Consider the following 20,703-nt stretch of genomic DNA (forward strand, 5'->3'; position numbering starts at 1 on the left):
CCGTTCTGTTGTGTAAGGATGCATCACATGCACTTCACCTCAAGAATGCCAAAAACATCCAAGGACGTGATGGGATTTATTTCAAAAAAATAAAAAAAATGTTAAAAAAGCTCGTGCACCATCTTCCGGATTCTGTGGAGAACTACAACATCATAGTCAGCACCAAAGCATACAACAACAAGCACAGCTTTTGCACTTATGTAATGGGCATTGTATTATTTAGTAGGCCTTCCAGAGTTGGAGGACAATTTAGGCACAAGCATCTAAAAAAAATAAAAAAATAAAAATGGACCATTCATTGTGTAACTGTGTTTTCAGGAAAAACTGGTCATAAACCACGTGATTTAAATTGGTCCCGCTCATCACTGGTACACATTTTGTCATATATACTTTGCTGTGTTTGGCATAACCCTGGTACAGATACTCAGACATCTGAAACATTTAATACATCATTTATAATTGATTTCATACTTTAGTTGAATAATTCTGGTATTACTCTGATTTACAGAAACAGGGTTATAAATTAAAGCTAATGTTAGCTTGTGCTAAAGATACAAAACTGATGCGAGGCCAAATATTTTTCCATGATTAACAGGGCTATCTGAGTGAAACAATCAATTACTGGAGGAAAAGAAATTGAAAAATAGAAGAGGACTTGACCTTACATCTCCCAATGGTCAAAACAATTAGGCTGTTTCTACCGAGTCATGTACTCCCCCCACCCCCTTCCTCAACAGTGTTGCATGTATGTTGAGGCAATTTAAGAGCATAACTAAAACAAAATGTTTTACAAAGGATGAGAGATCAACATATTCTACCCAAAAAAAAAAAAAAAAAAAAATTGCAAGTTGGTCATCGAGAGAAGCCATTTTAAGGGTGCTCTAGCGCTAGCCGGTGTTTGTCGTTTTATTGATGCATCATTGGCATCCCCACTCCATATGCTATTGATAGGTTGAGCACAAATGTGTACGCATTCTCTTGGCCTTGTCATGACAACAAAAAAAATTTACACAATGTTATGTTTTCGTTTTAACATTCACTGCCATTGACGGCTTTAGAAGTCAAATATCCACGTTAAACTAAATGTTGAGCTTCAAGGCAAAGGTAATGAAGATTTCTCCACAAGGTGAGTTTTGTTTTTAATCCATAATAAATTTGAAAAAAAATTCCCCCCCCCAAAAAAAATTCTTCGTATGCAGAATTTTCAGGAGAGGGTGGCTATATTCCATTTTTTTTTTAATAAGGCTGTAACAAACCAGTGAAAAAGTCAAATGCTCTGAACACTTTCCAGATGCAATGTAGGTCATGGAGTCCGCATCATTTACAGACACACACACACACACACACACACATCTGCATTGGCATCATGATACAAAAAACAAAAAAAACAAAAAAAGACAAAAAAAAAAAAAGACGGGGATCACTTTCCCAGGACACTCAAAAGGTTTGCCTGAAATAGAACAAAAGTTGAGCATAAGTTTATACACCGATTGGCCACACGTGCACAATACAATGTGTCCCTGAGGACATCATTTACCTTCATGAAAGTGGAAAATCGTTTTTCTGTCATCCCCTCAATTTCACGTACATCTTCCAGCTGTGTAATGACACACAAATTACAAGTAGGTAGCACAAGCCACCATATAGCAGTCATGGCTTTCACGTCTTGTACGTACCTCGGAAAAAACACCGCGGAGCTCCCGCCAGCCCAGGATGAGTTTTGCCTTCTTGTCGCCGATCTGCTGCAGACTTTTCAGCTCTTTGAGGGAGCCCGTGTTGAGGATCTGGAGAATCTTCTGCCTGGACTGTTCCAGAACGGACTTGTCCAGCTGCGACTCCCAGTCGTTCATCACCTTGTTCTCTTTCCCGTCTAAAAACTGAGACAAGACGGACAACGTGTGCTTAATCGAACGTTCCTAATTAAGTAAGCTTAACACACAAATGATTCCTTTGTTGTCCAAAACATTGTCACAGAATCAAAAACTTTGGATTCAGACGCTCTTTTTTGTGTGTTCCATAGTTCAAAATTATATTCCAGGAAAACAAAAGACACACACACAAGCAGGACGCTGACCTCAGCCTTATCCGGAAGCGTCCCGGCCACTTCCTTCTTGATACAGACCGACTGCTTCCTAACTGTAAGCGGCATCCGAGGCAGCAGCTGGGACACTGCAACATGGGACGCGCAAATTGGAGTTACGTTCCGGTCACGGCGCCATAAATAATCCAAACAAATTCTAAATTTGGCAACGATGCCATCTTTCACGCAGAGACATTTAGACCAAGAAAGTGTAATTCCAGAGAGAAAACATTCATCAGCATTCTCCCAAATAGTGTCCAACGTGTTCCTTTTCGGAGTGAAGCACTGCTTGGCCACTTCATTAGGTACACATGATCACTACAAGAGCAGCTTAAAAAGTTAGCACATTTCCTTTTACTTCATTTCTCTCATTACTTTTTGCATTTCATGTACTAAACACTTTTTTTGCTTTGTCAATTTGGTGCATTCAATAGCCAGCTATGAACGTAAACCAGCGTCACAATGACAAAGTCCATTTGTAAATGCTTATGAACGTGAGCACTCACAGTGACCCTGCAGCGGTTGGACCGTCGCCTGCTGCGTCTTGCCTTTGCTGAGCACTTTTCGCTGCAGCGGCGCCGCCGCGCTGTTCCTGCAGCTCGGCTCCTGAGCGGAATTGGACTTGACCTTGCTCTCTAACTTCCTGTGCTCCTCTTTGAGGTCCTATGTAGAGGAAGCAGAATAGTTTAAGCAAGCATCTGCGATGGAAAGTAAAAGTAAGTAAGTTGACCGTGGTCAGGAGGGAAAAAAATTATTTGATAGCGTCAGCTACAAGAATGATTTGTGGCTATTTTTTTTCCCCCCGCTGTGCCAAATTATCAAAACAGGTATTCTATGAGTGACAGTAAAAATCTTTAGAATGTTTGTTAGTAGAGTACATTTCAGCGTGCACTTTACTTTTACAGTGGTACCTAAACTCTCCACTGTCCTTCCATCATTAAGTGCATGCGCTGAATGAATCACTACTACCAGTTTCTTTTTAAACACCTCTATTTCTACTTACAGAGTAAGAGTACTTTTGTCACCTCCGAGTATCTGCCAAGATCTAACAGCATATTTAAAATAAATGAATAAAATTCCAATGGTTGTAGGATTAGTGAGATGGATGAAGGCACGTTAGTTACCTGGATCTCCTTGCGAGTCACATCCTTCAGCGTATCGACCGCATCTTTCTTCTCGCAGCACATCACCCGCTTCTCCAGAGCAAGCAGCCTGGCCATTAATGATGGTTCTGGCAGACTGAGTGTAGGGAGGAGCGGGGAAGAGGGAAGAGGGCGTGGGACACAAGCAGAAGACATCAAGAAGTAGGCCGACTGTCAGATCAGAGGCTTTGTGCATCGCCGAGTCAGATGAGTGTGCCTGCTGACAGATGGCAAGAACGCAAAGAGGACACCGCAGATGGCTGCCTTCTGCATACGCCAAGGTGGCAGAGGCAAACAATATGCAAATGAACCCGATTTTGCAAAACAGCAGTCTGTGTGTGCGTGCGTAGCCTTCCACCTGTGAATGTGAGTCAACGGCGAGGTCTCCTGCTCAGTTTTTTTCGGGTTCCTCTGCTTCTTCTTCTTCTGAGGCTGCCCCACCTCGTGCTCCTCTCTGGGCCGCTTCACTGGGGACCAAAGCGTGGGGGGGTGGGGGTGCACACAGTTTAGTATGCAGCGCACAAGAGAGCAACACGGTGTGAAGTCATTTGTTTGGGGATGCCGCATTGCAGTGCCTGAATTAAAGCCAAAGACTCACGTGGACTTCCAGGCAACTGGGAAAAGTACTTTGAGCTGATTTCATCAGAATTTGGGGCGGGGCAAAACAATGGCAGAACTCGTGAAAGTAAAAGGCCAATTAGGAAATTTCATAAATTATAGCGTACCTGCTAGCTTAAAGAAATCAACCTTAAGACATTTTTTAAAGAGCGTGATTTAACTTAAGAACTGACATGAACAACGGACCACAGGAAAGTAAACCCCAAACAACCGCAATTGTCTGTCTACATGCTGAATCTGATTGGACCAGCCACTTCAAAGTACAACGCAGCAAGAACTTTGAAGCCCGAATGATTGGTTTTGGGTGAAAAAAATAATAATAATAATAATGCTGTTTGGGGGAACATTGTGTGATATCACCATAAGAAAATCTGGGCCAAAAACAACTTGAAATTCTCTTACTAGTGCTAGGACAGAATGATCTCGGATCACTCGAGTCTGCTTGGGAGGGGGGGGGGGGGGGAAATTAAAAAAAAGAAATAAATAAAACACAAATCCCGATTTTTCAAATCAAAGTGCGCATTTTCTTTTGACTCGAGCTGCAATGCTGGGCAAATTCTTTTGTCGACTTATTTCTTGCCACGGTGAATTTGGCTCATTTTAGCGGCGGATGCATCTCATGCAGTGAGCTCGCCGTCTCGCTGCTCCGCGGCGAGGCAGCGTTTTATTAGCGTGACAAGCAGTGGGCTCGTATGAATATACCTAGCATTGAGTAACAAAGATTTATTATTTGTAGTCAATGATTTTCAGGTCAACTAGAATTGTCTGCTCACAGCGGTTGGGAGTTACTGCTGAAGACAACTTTCGTGCATCACAATTGGAAAAATAATTTAGACATTTTGACGTCACCTGGAGGCACAGCCACAGTTTCCCGGGTGAAGGGCTTGTTCACGATGAGCTTGGACTTTGCCGCAAAGTTGAGCGCGCCGACGGTATCGAAGCAGTACTCGTACTCGGGGGCGATGTTGACGATCATGAGCGAGTGCGCCGAGCCCCCGAGAGAGTCCTGCAGCAGGCGCGTCAGTTTGCTGTCCCTGTAGGGCACGCGCACCAGCGTGCCCGCCCTGAGCGAGTCCACCACTTTGCTGAGAGTGAAGAGCGACAGGTTGATGGCGCCGCTTTCTTTTAGCCGGATGCCCCGGTTTCCAGTCCGGCGGTTGTCCTCCGAGCCGGCCAGGTCGACGAGGTAGAGTTTACCCGTTTGCTGGCGGCGGGGCAGGCAGCGCAGAGTGCGCACAACCTAGATGAACGAAAAGATCGACAGACCGGCTAGAAGCAAAAAGGAAAGGAGAGAGGAAGAATAGAGGAGAAAAGAACAGCAGACACCCGCTTGTACCTCTCCCAGAAACGTCCCGGTAAGCACGGCAGTTGCTAACGGGAGCGTCGCAAGAGAGGCTTGATTTTAGCATCGGCTACCAAATCCTGGCCTACCGCACAGAAGCCACGACCTGTTAAGATGCTCTTCTGTCTAGTTCAAGCCAGCCAAAGGAGTTTGAAAGAAAACTACGAAAGGGCAGCGGCTGCGCTCAAACCTTTATGAGGAGAACGGCGTGGCTGCGGCTGGAGCGCTGGTTGAGTTTGGTCGAGGCTGTGGTGCGATTGAGGCTGGCCGGCTCAAAATGCCGTTCAAAGTCAGCGAAGGACGTGATTGTCGCGTGCGTGAGGCCCGGTATGAGGATGTTCTTGTCTTTGTCCTCGCGGATGGGCAAGTCCTGGGAGTTTGGCGACAGAAGATCGAGGACCTGAACGGTGAAGACGGAGGACGGCGACATGAGAGCGAGCGCAAACAACTCCCTCTTAAACCGAGCTCGGGAACTTGCAGCGAACCCCTGCTACGTTCACCTTTCTGCTCCGTGCGTGTTAAAGTTGCAGTTGCTTGAAGGTGTATAAATTACCGTAGCAGCTACACCAATTTCCGTTCAACATAAGCTTGGGTAGAACAGGTTTGCATTAAAATATAAAACATGTTCAATTCTCTTTTGTTTTATGTGTCAGCTTTGCAGTAAATGTGAACCGTACAAAAGGAAAGATGAGTGAAGGACAAGAGAGAAAGACTGTCCAAGAAAAGAAGAGCAGAAGAGCCAACTTGTAGCTCTCCCTGAAAAGTCCCAGAAAGCCCGGCAGTTGCTAACGGGAGCATCGCAAGAGGATGGAGTTGAGGAGCGGCTACCAAATCCTGGCCTACTACGCAGAGGCCACGACCTGTTAAGAGGCTCCAAGGTTCTAGTCTCTAGTTCACGCCACCCAAATGAGATTTAGAGGAAACCATGAATGGAAAGTCCCACAAAGTCGTTCTGCCTCTTACTTAGAGAACTGTGTGAGCATGAGAGAGGAGAAAGGTGCTCGTGGTAGGCTTAAGATTCAAGCATGCAGGAGAGGTGAAACTTTTTTAAAAAATGTTTGTGAAATCCTTCTCTGTCTACATTTCCATGTATTTGTAGGCGGGTCTGGAAAATATCCCTGTGATAAGCAGGGATTCACTGCAATATACATACAGGTGCATGCAAGGCTAAAACTGTGGAACGCCACCCGTACCTTCTCATTGTAAATTTCTAAATAAGACATTCCAATGGAGTAGTCCCAAGCCTCGTTCTCATCCTGAGAGTTGACCAGATTGAAGACTTCGCCAACAGCACGAGGAATCACGCCAGCCTGCTCTGAACTGCCCAACATGGTGTGTGTCTTTCCTTCAAGGGGGGGGGGGAGAATGAAGCCCTCACAATTACCAGAAGAACCAGAAGAGATATCTCCGAAATGAGGTCATGCGACATACCAGCTCCCGTTGGCCCGTAGGCAAAGACGCTGGCATTCTGACCCCTGGTAACGTACGGTAGAATGGGCTTTACCGATGACAGGAAGACCTCTTGTTGTGTCGTTTGCTCACCGTGGAACATGTCGAAGCTGCAACGGGAAGTGCATCGCTTTACAGCAGGTGTGTCCGACCCGTCACCCGCCAACGAGTCAAAAAAATACAATTGCACACATTGTATTTGGCACTACAACTTGGTAAAAACCAATCGAAATTTCCAGCTTTGTGGTTCATTTCAATACTAAACTAGTCGATGTTCCGCAATCTACACAGGCCTGAAATAGGATTTTGTGTGTGTGTGTGTGACTGAGCTAAGCGCTCGACTTTTACTTTCCAACGGTGCAGTGTGTGAAATCCATTCATTGACCGCTCAAGTCTTTATTTTGCAAGTGGAATTTCAGATATTCACTACTGATATTCTATTTAAAAAATATATTTTGTTTGAACCACTGCTCCACTGCAGCCATAAAAAAAAATAATAATAGTTGGGATACTGTACATTTAAAAAAAAAAAATAATAATAATAATAATAATGACAACAAAGGCTATTTTCTAGTTCATTAGTGCTTGAGAGGGTTTTGACCCCAGGGAGCTGGCCACTTACTGGTACTTGAGCGTTTCTGTGGCATTCCTCCAGTTGACGATCTCCAGGGCCTGCGAGTCCAGGCCTCTCACGCAAGGCCCCTCGCCGTCCTCGTCCTGCTTGTCCATAAAGGGCCGCAGACGAACCGCGACCCTCACTCGGGAGGCTTTCTTGCGCCCGCCGTCGGATAGCGTCACGCGCTGGGCCATGCTGGCTGGGACTCCTGGATAACATGCGCAAAAGTGGGGAAAACGGCGCTGTATACGAAACGGAAAAATTGACATATTTGAGGAAACGCTCGAGCAGCGAGCCTTAGTTAGCATGAGACTCAAATTGCGCATTTTATGGGGTGAGTTGGCATCATATATCAAATGTATCCATCACTTACCTCTGGTGTGTACAGAATGCCTTTCTTAATGTCCTAAACTCAAACTCAGCAACATTGTTAAGGCGGCTCTTTAACAATATTGAGCAGGCGCTTCGAACAATCTAACCGAAATCTTTTCAAACGAGGGACCACGAAGGCGGAAACGACAATCAGCCAATCTGAGCCCGACAAACAGTCGCCACGACAATCAGCCAATCAGAGTCCGCTAAGCATTCGCCACGAAACGTGCTTTAACAAAATATGCTCATCTGCATGAAAAACAAGACTAAATGTAAAATGTGTATTTTATCATCATTTGAATTCATCTATTTTCACAAATAATTAGGCGAAATATATTCCCGCCTACGGTTGCCCATACCGGAAGTGGCGACGGGCAAGAATGGCGCACGTAGATTTCCAAATGCTACACTTCTTACGGACACCCAGATTTCGCGATAATAACGTGGGAAAATATGCACAATACATATATAAAGCCCGCAAAAAATACTTATTTATGGCAACGTAATAGGTACGACGTGCGCACGAAATACTAATTTAGGGGTTTAATATCATTCCCATAACTCGGGCGTCTAGGTAAAACATATGGAGCGCACTTTCGCTAGAACCTGCAACACGAATGTCCTTCACGTTTCTACGGATAGTGCGCTTCATTTGTTTACCCCACTGCCAGGAATAATACTAGTATTTATTAGTATTTTGTGCGCACATTCAAGCTAATTCGTGGCCACATAATGACAAGTTTGACAAGCCCACATGTCGTGTCTGAGGTTTCGAATTTGCGAACCGTTGCTGCACTTTCGCCACATCGGCGCCTAATCCACATGATGTTGAAGTCGGCGCGGGTGCAAACTCGGCAGGTTGTTCTGTCCAAAATGGCGCTATGTTTACGTGTGTGTCTTGTCGTGCAGTTATGATGGAGCATTCTGCCGATTTCATTCATCGCCGGGGATAACTTTATCCACGCTTTCAGCAACGACAACACCCAACGATCGGTAATGACGTGTTAGCGCGCAAACGTTTGTTATGTATGACTTTCCATTCAAAACATATTAACCGGCAAGTTAGTCAAATGAGGTTTTGTTTCTTGTTGTGTCTATTTGCTCGATCTTCTCGTGTGTACCATTATATGCATGTTAAATGCACGACCTTCCACGATTTTCCCTATTGCGGGTCGCCGTTCTGTATCAGCCTTCTGCAAATGTTATTGGAACGAGCATTCCTTCCATCCACTTATATTTCTTTTCAGTTCTAATTTAAGTATTTCCATCTGGTTCTTCTTGGTCTTCCTCGTTTTCGAGTCCCCTGCACTGTACTTTCGTCTGCATCACTTGTCTTACTCCATGCTTTCCTTCAGTTCTTCTCATCAGTTGTCCAAACCACCTGTCTTGCTTCATGTACTTTCGTTGAAACTTTGGCTACAGCCATTGCCACAACATCAAATGTAATGTTGAAAAGTAGTGGGCTAAAACCAGATCCTTGATGGATTCCATCGCTTACTCCGAAACTATCCGCCGTTCCCAGTGTGCTTCTTACTCTAATTGTGACGTTTCTATAGGGTTCATTGATTATCCTCATATACATAAGTTAACTGCATGAAAACTACTGCAAGAGCCACTACTAAAACATATCTGTATTTGTTTGGGCTTATTCCTTAGAATTTACCTTATTGAAGGATGCAGGCTGAGGCCACAGATGCATCCCTCAGTGAGGGCATCCAGGCACTTGGTGTAAAAGAGGCAGAAAATAAAAAGGAAGCGTGCAAACAGGAGGAAGACGGCACAGAGCAACAAGATGCTGAGATGACCGCTGCACCGGTGGAGGACACTGGAACCACAGATGGCAAAGGTCTACAAAATGAGGCATTCATTGACCAAAAAACTAGTGCAACAGACCCCACATATTCACGATTGGCGAGTTCACCTATTCTCAGATTGGAAAATGTATCCAACACCTTACGCATAAACCCCCACTAATTTGTTTTTTTTCCCCAATCCCACCATTTTTCATGTTTTTTTTCCCTCTTTTATAAGGGGGCGGGTCCCTATCCCCCATGAATAGCGGGGCTTCACTGTAGCACAATACATTGTCTTAATACATGGCATGATTTTAATCATTTGGGCTCAGGTGACATCATTTTCAACAAACAATATTAAAAATGTTTATAAATAGTGAGTATTTTTTTTTGTGCTAATTGTAGTTTTTGTACAAAATGTCATGAAAACAGACATAATCAAGCAATCAGTTCAAAAACATATTTAGGACACATCAACTACAACCATTAAAAATGTATATACTGTACTCACTGTTCTTTTAAGAGCAGGCTTGTGACAAAGTAAGGAGTAGAAAGTACAGATATCTGACGTGAGTAAAAAGAAAAAGTTGAGAAATGTACTTTTTTTTTTTTTCCCAGACCAAGACACAGTTGGGCTCGAGGGAGCCAAACACACAAACGCACCTCAGTCAGTCGCAGCGGTTGAGGACGAAGAAGGGCCGCGGGTGGCAGACAAGGACGGCGAATGGGAGCTGGCGTACAGCGACGAGGAAATGGAGGACCCCAAGAACTGGATGCCTCCTCCCGCTGAGATCAAAAGACTCTATGAGCTCCTGGCTAAGGGCGAGATGCTGGAGCTCAACTTTGAGCCCCTTCCGCGGAGGCCGCCCACGCCCGAACGCACCCTTTCGCCCGAAAGGGACGACGAGGAGGATGAGGTGGAGGAGAGAGAGAGGAAAGAGAGGGAGCGCAAGTCAGTATAACAATCCTTTTGGGGACATTTTAGTCTTCAAGAATTACGGATACAATTTTTATTTATTTGTGTCCATTCCAGGCCTCCGAGTCCAACTGAGTTTGACTTCGACGAGGAGCAACAACTGCAAACCACCCCGAAAAATTCTTTCATTAACAGACGCAGAACACCAGGTGATTATTCCACCCATGGAAATATTCAATATCCAGCTTGAGGTCCATGTACTAGTACACGCTTGGTCCTCGCTAGTAGAACAACTTTGCCAGACTAGTAGGACAGCTACATGTTACTAGGAAGCCAAAACTGTGCATTAGTTCACATCTGCATGCTACTACAAGTAAAATGCTTGATATTAACTTTGTCACTAGTAGCACACAGTTGTCAACCAGTGCAGTTTTGCCTCACTAGTAACATAGTTGTGCTTGTAGTATGCAAAAGTTGTCCAAATACAAAGAGCTTACATGTACATCATGGATCTCATCATACTGGATATCAAGGATTTGAAATACTTGTGACAGCCATAGTCAAAGAAATCCCAATATTTATTTTTTTTAAACTCCTGATTTTAACATAGATTTCAGTAAACACAAACTTTTTGTTCAATTCTAGTTTGGGTTACTTTTTTGGTTTCGGTTGCCTCTTAACAAAAGGTTTGACCCTTGCAGGGTCGTCAGCTCGCTCCTCTGTGAAAAGGGAGGCCAGGCTGGACAAAGTGCTGTCAGACATGAAGCGCCACCGCAAAATCGAGGAGCACATCATGCGTACGGGGCGAGATCTCTTCAAGAGCGAGAAGAAGCTGGAGGCGGCGCTGTCGCCCAACAGCCAGAAGGAGCGAGACAAGGAACGGGAGCGAGACAGCAACCCCAATACCATCTTCTCCCCCAGGCAGAGGAGATACTGAACTCATGTCACGCAACGCTGATTGTTCCGGAGGCACCGCCTGTACATTTTCAAGGCGCTTTTTCTAAAGTTGAATTTTTCTAACGTAACAAACTTTGTATGTTTTCTATGTTTTGTATGATGGCAATAAACATGCTAACCCAAGAGGACTGATTATTACTTGTCGTTGTGTACGTCGTGCATTTTTCTTATGTTGGGGAATACACAGATCAAATGGGAAATATTTAAAGCAGTTATAATAGTCCAAGCAGTTGAGACCAGACAGACGCAACTAAAATGCAATCCATTCTTACAAACATGTATATATATGTGTGTGTGTGTGTGTGTATATATATATATATAAAACCACACAATGTAAAGGAGTATGTGGAATTGATACCTCTAAGAACTTGTTAGTCTTTTGCCATTTCTTTGCATTATATCCTCGCTGGAGACTTCAAATTCACTTTAGCCCAAAATTTGGGTATGAATAATTTTGGGCTTAACTACAGTGGGTATAAAAAGTCTGCACACCCCTCTCCAAATGCAAGATTTTTGTGGTTATAAAGAAATGAGACCAAGACTACTTAACGGTTATGTCCTATTTTCTCCATTTGATGATGGCTGTCTTCGTGTTTCTGACTGATACTTTTACCATTAACAGTGGAAATGTTTCATCTTGGCGCAAAAAATGTTGTAATATCCTTCACCAATCATGACCTTTCTCCCTCTAGCGACCTGACAAAAAAAAAAAAAAAAAAAAAAGTAGAACAAGAAAGAGACAAGACACAATCAGGACAGAGAAGTATATTTCGGATAAGTTTGAGTAACATTACAGCCTTCACATAACGCTCAGAAGCATAGAGTATATAATATTGATGCATAAATATGCATTCAGAACCACAAACTAAATAAATTAATAAAATAAATAAATACAAATAAATAACAAGCATTTGGTGGAATATACAGTATGTTCAAGTCAGGCTAGGGATGGGGGGTTAATGATTGCTCTGTATTCGACATGCCCGGTTAGTTGTCCAGATGTTTTGGAACACGCTTCTGTCTTCATTTTTTTTTTTTTTTTTATCTTTTTTTTTTTTTTTATATTATTTTTTTTTCCCAGCCTTGACCCATTTCCAGGAGAGTGCAGCGGCTGCTTTAAAAAGTGATAAGTGACAAAGCGAGCCAGTCTGTTCAACAGAGGTTCATAGAACCTGTGGCGCAATTTGCACAATGGAAAAGGTTTAAAAAAAACAAAAAAAATATTGAACTCAATAAATGTTTTTTTTTTCAACATCAGGCTTATATGCTTTTGGCAAACAGGCTGTGTTTAAATTACGAGGGAATGTCTCCCACAATACTGTTTTCCCTTCAAAACTGCAACATTGCAAGTCTCATAATAATGCCCTTAACAATGCTTAAAAAATACCATCTCTGAGATATTTTGGCCAATTGAACAGATTACGTTTTAGTCAACTAACTAAAACATTCATCCTTTAAAAGTGTGCATTAACCTCCCAAACATTGTGTTACGAGTACATGGAATGAAGTCGTATCTACACGTAGCTGCGCGAGGGATTCCGGGTAGATTGTGTAAACGAACTGAGGTGAGGTGTCGTCGATCAACGTTAAATTAAAAATGTAACTTTTTTTTTTTTTTTTTTTTTTTTTAAATGGAACACTGTCCTCATACTGACATGGAAATCAGGACTTTACCTCGGAGCTATGTACACCTGTCACATTTGTCCTGCCTCCTCTGAGGCTGAAAATCAAATCAAAAGCGAACTAATAGTGGAAAAGGGGGATAAGGCAGCAGAATACAGTCTTATGAGATTATCTCCCAGTCTGCAGGTTGCTTCTTAATGTTGTTAAGAGTGACAGTGACTACATCGAGGATACAGAGACACACTAACAAGCCGAAATACTCATTTAGCCGGGATTTTTTTTTTTGTCTTCTTAGTTGCTATACTTGAATTCGGCCTTCCGTCTACAGCAAATGTTCTAACATACAATATAATACATTCCTATGGACCTGCTCTTCCCGAGAGGTCACAATTTGAACTACATGAAGGAAATGGTCGCCTATGCTTGCTATACAACCAGGCTAAATCCTCTCACGTCATTGCGTGTTCCTTCCCGTCCGTCACAGTGCCCGATGACATCGTCAGAGTGCGACGACACTCTTTTGTTATTCCTGCAAAGTGAGAAGCTGAAGTCCTTGAAGGTCAGCAAACAAAACTCTCGGCAGGTGAAGAGGGTATTGCGTGCTGCCTGCGAAGACCCCAGCGCTATTTGAGGACATCATCTGTAGGTTTTTAGCCTTCGCTGTGTCGCTACTTGTTCTACCCCCCCCCCCCCCCCCCCCCCCCCGTGACATTGGTACATTCGCCTCTCCTCCTGGCACGCCCGCCACCCCACCCCTGACTCCTCTCAGTGGGTGGCCAAGTCGGGCTCTGCGGAGGGCGCTCTGTAGCCGTTGGCCGGCTGGGGCGCCGCCGCGCCGCCGTCCGCCGTGGCCGCGCCGGGGCGCAGTCTCTGGGAGCGGGAGGAGCCCGTGAAGAGTCGCAGGGCGCCCCTGCAAATCAGGGAGAACCAATAGAGCTGCGGGGCCATGAGGAGGGCAGCCCCTAGGTTACAGTGCCAGGGCACCGACAGGGGGACCAAGTGGAACGGAATGGACGCGTACCTGCACCCCGACAAAAGGGAGACACGAGGGGATCGGTTGAATAAATGCACACGGCAGCCTCGGCGCAGATGCGCGCGTTGCAGACTTCCAGCTCAGCGTTAAGGGAAAAGCGGTGGGAAGTAAAGACATACCTTCCATAGACGTAGTAGAGGTAAGGGAAGAGGAGGACTCGACAGATGAAAAAAGTGATCAGCATAAGAGCCCCATTCACTTTGTGCAGGAGAGTGTGTTGCTGTTTGTACTGAGAGTGAGAAACAACAAAAGGGAGAGAGAAAGAGAGAACGACAAAGAGAAGCAAGCAGTACAGTTTGGTTTGAGTAGACTTTGTTCATCTTTGGATTGATTTTTTGTTTTTTTTTTGTTTTAAACCCTTACATACTGTCAGGGCGAGGGGGGTCAAATTGACAGCAATACCCCAAATAAGCGATTCTCAAACTTTTACACCAAGAATAGCCTAAAAAAAATGACTTAGCTCTCCAAGTACCACCATAATGGCCGACATTATAATTCACTAACCCAGTAGGCTTAAGTGTTTATTAAAAGAGAGACAAAAAAGGTGTTTTATTCCGAAAAAGTCATCTGTTATTTTTAATGAATTATTAACAAATTAGAAGTGTTTAAAATAGCTAGACAACAAATCAATTAAGGCTCTTGAACACTTGAACTGTCTTAAGAATTTTTATAAAACTCTTCCCTGACTCTGCGGGAGCCGTGGCAACACTGTGTCGCCCCAAGATTGAAAGTGTGGATGTTTTTTCGAGACAACAACGAATGGAAAGAGGTTGTATACATTTGATTAAGCCTGTTTTGTTAAAAATGGACAGCTGTAAATGCTTCGGTGCATAAGGGAGCGCCAGATTCCAGTTTAACAAAAAATAATAATAATAATAATCAACCCAAGCAAATAACCAGCTTCCTACTCTGAAACATTGACTGATTATTTTGTTAGCCTAATACCATCATTTGAATATGTCATTCGTTGTGACCATCCGATGTGAGAATTCCTGCCATAAGCCATACAGTGAAGTCACGGAACAGTATGAAAGGGTTTATTGTGCCATTGTTAACACCGAGTGCATGTGAAGTGGACATTGGATGGAGAGCCGCGGTGAGGTAGGCCAACTGCTTCGGGCCGATAACACTGAGAAAACGCAAGCTTTTTCCTCCAACCACAACAGCACATTGATGCAGAAGACGAAAGGTGCAACGGGGGGGGGGGTCATTTCAGCAAACGGTGTTACCGAGCGATGACTGGTGTTGCTTGAGATAGCTGCTCGTGTTAAGAGACAGTCAACGGGAGTCATGTGCAAGTGCAAAACCAGGTGCATGCTGGGAATGAGCAGAGATGCGTGGATGGGATGAAGAGGAGACGGACAAATGAAAGTGGAGAAAAGCAGAAGGGAATAAAGAAGACACGTTTCCACCGAGTTCAGTTCCCGTCGGTAGGGGTTAGAAAGGTCGGACCTGCGGTACCGCTGAGTGGTGTGACGGTCATATTGTCGTAGAAATATTCCAAATTGGAAACTTTTCATGAGAATTATCGGAACTGAGGAAAATTTGAAGAAAAGTTATCATATTAGAGCATAAATATAAAGAAGTAAGTTGGGGTAAGACCAGGCACCACTGTACTTGGATGACGTGTGGTTGTTTTAGTCAGGCACACCTGCCGGTGAATTGTCACACTGTGTTCAATTGAGTGAAGGTCATTATTTGACGAAACCGCTTTGATCATCTTTTTTTAATGGAAATTTGTCCCGCATGTGCTGTACTCCACGGTGGAAACATGGCTATATTGCGGCACGTGCCTCACACACGCAACAACACTATCGGCTTGGCGAGTGACCACCTACCTGGATGAGTATTTTTCCTAAGCAGACCGACGGAGTGCTGAGCTCGGCCATGAACATGATGCCCTGGAAATAATCTCCCTTTCCTTGGCGCACAAACTGGAGGAGGGAGAGACGGACAGAAACTAATCACGGGTCCGGAAAACAATTACAACTTGTGCTCCGCTGTAGACGGGCTGCAGAGTCCACTGGCTATAATTACGCTGCACTGTAAATACTCCTTCGGCTGGAGTCAACAAGCCGCTGTCTCTCCCAGACAAATGTGGAAAAAGTATTATAATTAAAACTAGTGCAGATATTATGATTATACAGCTAAATACACATAGAAAGAAAGCGAGTGTCACCGCAAGTACATCACACAGCATTCAATTTAGCAGCGAACGCAAAGAAGAGAAACGGCAGTTACCACAGAAATGGGGAAGCAGATGGTAACCATGACGACGTGGTGCAGCACCATGAGGAACTCGCGGCGCAGGTAGCTGGTCAGCGCCGACGCCATGTGCTGGGGGGCGGCCGAGGCCTCCTCGTGACCTTTGACCCTCAGCTTGTACCAATAGCACATGAACATGGCGTAGATGTCGTACACGAAGTAGGGAACGGCAAACAAGATGTACGTGCTGGTCAGCCAGTGCCTGAAAGGCGAAAGAAACCAAAGAGGTTTTTTTTTTTGTCTTTTTAAACGAGTGATATTCTCCAAAAACGTAAAAACCGTTAAGTAACTAAATCAGTTAAGACAAGAACAATGTTAGCCGTCTACAAAAGTCTAATTGGAACGAACACATCTCACCTGAATTAAAATACATTAAAATAAATTTATTAATGCTCCAAGCGAGGGCATCACGCTATCTTAATTGCGAGGTACCACTGTACTACAATGATTAAAAAGAAGTGTTTAATAATTTTATTTTTATTTTTTTAAAAAGACTGAGGATGTTCTGATTGGTCGACTCACTGGTCCTCGATGATGTCATCGCAGGAAGAAGCGATCATGTAGCCGGCTGAAGAAGCCATGACCGCCTGAACTGACGACACCAGCCTGGAAAGGAGACAAATGGCATGCCAACAAATGCTGATTTATGGTCTTTACTGAGCGATGAATAGCGTTTAGCGGATCTTTATTAACCTTGATTGAGCCAAGGCACATAATTCACACGAGAAAAAAAAATATCATCTCTCGGCACACCACTTAACAAAAACGTCACAAAAAGATAACACGCGGGTTCATGTCCATCTCGTGAATGAGCATTAAATGTTTCTGCCTGTCCCTATATGTCACAGGCAAAGATAGATGAAGAAAGACTATTATTAAATTAAAATGTAGCGAATAAACATTTTCCAATCAATTAAGTAAAATCAGATCATTTCCCGCGGCACATCTGATGATTTCACACGGCCCGCTAGTTGGGAATCGCAGTTTTAAGCGTGACGCGGTGAGTCAGGTCTAGAGCGTCTCACCTGGCGGACACGATGACGGCGTCGCCTTCGCTCCATCGCAGCGCCGGGATGGACTTGAGGCACTGCTTGGACAGAAGGAAGAGGCCCGGAAAGAACACAGAGCCAGCAGCGAGGATGGTCAGCATGGTCCCTGGCCGTCTGGCTGAGAGGCAAAACGTTGGACGGGCAATCTGGTCCTGGAGATTTGTCGCGCTTTCTCCTCCTCCCTGCAAGAGGTCAAAGAGCAAAATAATCAGCGTGTATTGATCCGACTAAGTCTAACAACAAGAACAAATCAAGAGAGCGAAGCGGTGAAGACATTCGGAACGTGATGAAGTTAAGATGGGCTTTCTGCAGCTGATGATAGTGTTATTTATAATAGCACCTTGGAAAACACGTTTAATAAGTGCTTTGACACAGCAGGAATGCGAATCGGTACTTCGAAACAAATGGCTGAATTCACACAGGGTCCTTAGATAAAAGTTGCACCCAAATAAAAAACAACTTTGAAAACTAACAATTCTAAAGGATCGAATGCAAATGTGTTCTACTCAAAAGTTAAACAACTGAACTGTATTTAACAAATATGCTGTACTGGATTTAAAAAAAAAAAAAAAGTTGAATCCACTGTAACATTACGTGTTTAAACATTTACTACAGTGATTCTTTCGCATACTCATACCAGAGTTTGAGAACCACTGCAACACCAGTAGTTTTGAGCCTCCACGTTTGGAACAACCACAAGGCCCACACCTGAGGATCTAAGGCTGCGGGCTAGCTCATAACGGCTTAATAGTTCCGTTGGAGCAAGACCTACATGTGCTTTTAAGAGCCATCCATTGGCTGTTTGACTGAGTGAGAACAAGCCTGGCAACTGCATTGCGATGACAGGAAACTCCATTTCCCCCATTCATTGAGGTGCGGGTTCCAAGTGGTTTCACTCCCACTAGACAGCTGACTCATTCAAAAGTTGACATCCATTAGCAACATGCGCAATGCATCACACAAAACGTGCTGGAATTCCTGGCAGCGTTACCTGGGGCTAAATTTCTGAGCAACGTGTCGCTACAATGTTGATTATACATATTTGATTGCAAAATAGGACTGTGATAAGCACATTTACATTTCATGACTTCATCTATAATTTCAAATTTTAATGTGCAGGACTATTATTCATACATATTATGATGCCTATTAAGTTTCAAACACTGTACATATTGGGTCAGTGTATTATAATTCAACATTATATATAACTGTCAATAATACTATACACTTGCCACTTCGCATTGAATTATACAAATATTACCATAGCATAATCAGACAATATTTATTACTTACCACATCCCAACATGCAACATCTTAACCTTCTGTTTTTTCATGTTTATATAAGACTTCTACTTCTTTTATATTCCTGCTCTTTGTTTTTAGTATCTTAATATATTATTCACGCGAGCGTATATGTGGGAACATTGCTGCTGTGCCAATTTAATCTACATCAGGGCATGAAAAGGGTATCTGTAGACCTTAGTGGCTTTAAATACACGTTCCACTTAATTTATTGTTGGTTTGAATGAACTCAGCGTGTGAAATATACTGTCAGACTTACTGGGTCATAAAAGGGTAAGAGGGCTTCCCCTGCTTTGAATAGTATTAAAGAGTTATCTTATCGGGCTAATCACAAGTGCTACTTAAGGTACGTTTATTTGATTTGTCAGCTTTAAAGCGGGAGACTGTTTGAGTCTGCAGCAGAGTGCAATAGTGCCATGATTCCCAACCAGTATGCCGAGGAAAATGATCCAATTTCATTTATTGGGTCTGCAAATTATTTATTTATTACAAATAATAATGCATCTTTGCTCGTCTACCGATACCATTTAAAGCAGTGGTAGTAGTCAGTTTAATCTATTACGAAAATAATTACTTATTTGGAGCTGTAGTATGAATAAGCTGTAATTGACATGTAGTTGAACTTCTTTTAATCATTAAACAATGCCAAATAAATAATTGGTTGATAAACAATAACCGGTCGGAAAAAAAGATGTTGCAATAAACTTTAATGCAAAATAAAATTGTATGATGGAAGAATTGATAGAATCAATTGTAAAAATATTGATGACGTATCATCCAATTTCACGCTCTCGTTTATTAATTTATTCATTTTAACCTATCTATGCCAGCGACATACAATGACAGCCAGAAGGTCTATCCACTATTTGTGACATTTATTTTAGTGGCGTGCCGTGAGATTTGTTTTTTCCTCCTGTAAAATATCAATAAAGATTTGGAAACAGTGCAGGTCATCTGAGCAATTGTTGGTAACAATGACGCTAGACACGCCAGCTAACGTTAGCCAATGTCAACCAGTAAGTCCCCGCCGGCTAAAGAAGCTTTTTACTCTGCAAGCGTTTTATTAAAAAAAAAAAAAGCAATTAACGCAGCGGTAGCGGTTGAACGCCAAATACGAGGCGGCTTGAATGTTAAAAGTGTGGAAAAAGACGTTTTGTGGCGACACTTACTCATTTGATGACATGTTATTTGTTTGTAGCAGTTAGCATTAGCCACCACAGAGCTAGCCCGTCTCGGCTAGCAGGCTAGCAGACAGGAGTTGAGTGCACATGTCTCGAGAGAGGGAGGGGAAAAAACGGGACAAAATAAGGCTGATATTTACCACAGAGGCTTTGGTGGCGTCCAGTCAGCGGCCGCTCGAAACTTGCGTCCCGCGGAACAAAACTAGACTGGTCCCGGGGGTCTCCGCCGCGCCGATCCGCATGTTTTGTGCGGCCACTTGGACGCCTGGGGGGGGTTAGCAGCCAGCCAGCTAACGGTAGCTTGCAGCAAGTTCGGTCGAAATCAGCAGCAAGCCCGCTCGCTCGCTCGCGCAAGTCTGGGAGCATTAAGCGAAGAGCTTACCCAAACGTCTAAGCAAACACGCAACAAAAAAAAGAAAAAGAAAAGCTTTGGGAAGCGGGTGTCAATCCCAGTCATCGAAGGAGCGGTCCGGTGCCCGTGTCATTGCATCTCTCTCTCTCTCTCTCTCTCTCTCTCGCTCTCTCGCTCTCTCTCTCTCTCTCGCTGCCCTGCTGCTGTTGACTCAACAGTCAGATTGGACTGCTGCGCCAGCTACTTGCTAACAGCAGCATGGAGTCATGACGAGAAGGTTTTGCTCGAGCCGAGACTTTCTCCCACGACGCCTCCCGCATTCTCTTGCACCACGCACTGCCACAAATGTCAAGAAGAACGCATACGACCCCTCGCGACTAACAACCTCGCATCTCGGCACACAGAGAGGGCATTGCACGATTTAGGTGCATGGCCATTGCAGAGAGGGCAAACTCTATACTTATGTTTAAAAAAAACAGAGTATGGCAGAAGTGGAAGTGCTGAAGATTTATTGTTTCTTTATTACCTATTCTCCATTATTTAAAAAAAAAAAACCTCACCTATTAGCTGTTTTTGTGCTCTGGCCAAAACAATAACAGAATTTCTTTGGTGC

The 20,703-nt window shown here is 43.7% G+C and overlaps 3 protein-coding genes across 6 annotated transcripts; 1 reads left to right on the forward strand and 2 right to left on the reverse strand.

Annotated features, from left to right (window-relative positions):
- Positions 1 to 57: 57 nt before the first annotated feature.
- Positions 58 to 9,419, reverse strand: kif22 (kinesin family member 22). Of its 4 annotated transcripts, none has more exons than XM_061757299.1 (13): positions 9,283 to 9,419; positions 7,254 to 7,455; positions 6,614 to 6,741; positions 6,376 to 6,527; positions 5,373 to 5,582; positions 4,690 to 5,080; positions 3,581 to 3,689; positions 3,205 to 3,319; positions 2,587 to 2,743; positions 2,075 to 2,169; positions 1,677 to 1,877; positions 1,538 to 1,597; positions 58 to 1,450 (listed from the first exon to the last, which is right to left on the reverse strand). In XM_061757299.1, the coding sequence occupies exons 2-13, from the start codon at positions 7,439 to 7,441 to the stop codon at positions 1,421 to 1,423; spliced, it is 1,836 nt and encodes a 611-aa protein (XP_061613283.1). In that variant the 5' UTR covers positions 7,442 to 7,455; positions 9,283 to 9,419; the 3' UTR covers positions 58 to 1,420. The 4 variants fall into 4 exon arrangements, with proteins under 4 accessions (XP_061613283.1, XP_061613281.1, XP_061613282.1 ...); XM_061757297.1 differs by lacking the exon at positions 9,283 to 9,419 and adding an exon at positions 7,621 to 7,830; XM_061757298.1 differs by lacking the exon at positions 9,283 to 9,419 and adding an exon at positions 7,621 to 7,830 and having other exon boundaries at positions 7,254 to 7,489.
- On the forward strand, positions 9,294 to 11,408 carry pagr1 (PAXIP1 associated glutamate-rich protein 1). The gene is made up of 4 exons (XM_061757355.1): positions 9,294 to 9,465; positions 10,031 to 10,364; positions 10,446 to 10,537; positions 11,030 to 11,408. The coding sequence occupies exons 1-4, from the start codon at positions 9,294 to 9,296 to the stop codon at positions 11,263 to 11,265; spliced, it is 834 nt and encodes a 277-aa protein (XP_061613339.1). The 3' UTR covers positions 11,266 to 11,408.
- A 626-nt stretch (positions 11,409 to 12,034) lies between these two features.
- Positions 12,035 to 20,424, reverse strand: tlcd3bb (TLC domain containing 3Bb). The gene is made up of 7 exons (XM_061757354.1): positions 19,879 to 20,424; positions 17,232 to 17,437; positions 16,729 to 16,812; positions 16,183 to 16,408; positions 15,780 to 15,875; positions 14,061 to 14,170; positions 12,035 to 13,929 (listed from the first exon to the last, which is right to left on the reverse strand). Exons 2-7 carry the CDS (start codon positions 17,354 to 17,356, stop codon positions 13,674 to 13,676), a joined length of 897 nt encoding a protein of 298 aa, XP_061613338.1. The 5' UTR covers positions 17,357 to 17,437; positions 19,879 to 20,424; the 3' UTR covers positions 12,035 to 13,673.
- Positions 20,425 to 20,703: the final 279 nt, after the last annotated feature.

Source organism: Phyllopteryx taeniolatus, chromosome 19 (genome assembly GCF_024500385.1).
Source record: "Phyllopteryx taeniolatus isolate TA_2022b chromosome 19, UOR_Ptae_1.2, whole genome shotgun sequence".
NCBI classification, from domain to species: domain Eukaryota; kingdom Metazoa; phylum Chordata; class Actinopteri; order Syngnathiformes; family Syngnathidae; genus Phyllopteryx; species Phyllopteryx taeniolatus.

Bases quoted from the DNA above. Each gene is read 5' to 3' on its own strand.
- kif22 (XM_061757299.1), bottom strand. From the start codon at position 7,441: ATGGCCCAGCGCGTGACGCTATCCGACGGCGGGCGCAAGAAAGCCTCC. The intron at 3,320-3,580 runs GTGGAAGGCTAC...CCCTACACTCAG, and splicing joins CCGTTGACTCACATTCACAG to TCTGCCAGAACCATCATTAA. The intron at 2,744-3,204 runs GTAACTAACGTG...TCCTCTACATAG, and splicing joins TGACTCGCAAGGAGATCCAG to GACCTCAAAGAGGAGCACAG.
- pagr1 (XM_061757355.1), top strand. From the start codon at position 9,294: ATGCAGGCTGAGGCCACAGATGCATCCCTCAGTGAGGGCATCCAGGCA. The intron at 10,365-10,445 runs GTCAGTATAACA...TGTCCATTCCAG, and splicing joins AGGAAAGAGAGGGAGCGCAA to GCCTCCGAGTCCAACTGAGT. The intron at 10,538-11,029 runs GTGATTATTCCA...TGACCCTTGCAG, and splicing joins TAACAGACGCAGAACACCAG to GGTCGTCAGCTCGCTCCTCT.
- tlcd3bb (XM_061757354.1), bottom strand. From the start codon at position 17,356: ATGCTGACCATCCTCGCTGCTGGCTCTGTGTTCTTTCCGGGCCTCTTC. The intron at 16,813-17,231 runs GTGAGACGCTCT...TCTCCTTTCCAG, and splicing joins GCCGTCATCGTGTCCGCCAG to GCTGGTGTCGTCAGTTCAGG. The intron at 14,171-15,779 runs GTAGGTGGTCAC...TCTCACTCTCAG, and splicing joins TAGGAAAAATACTCATCCAG to TACAAACAGCAACACACTCT.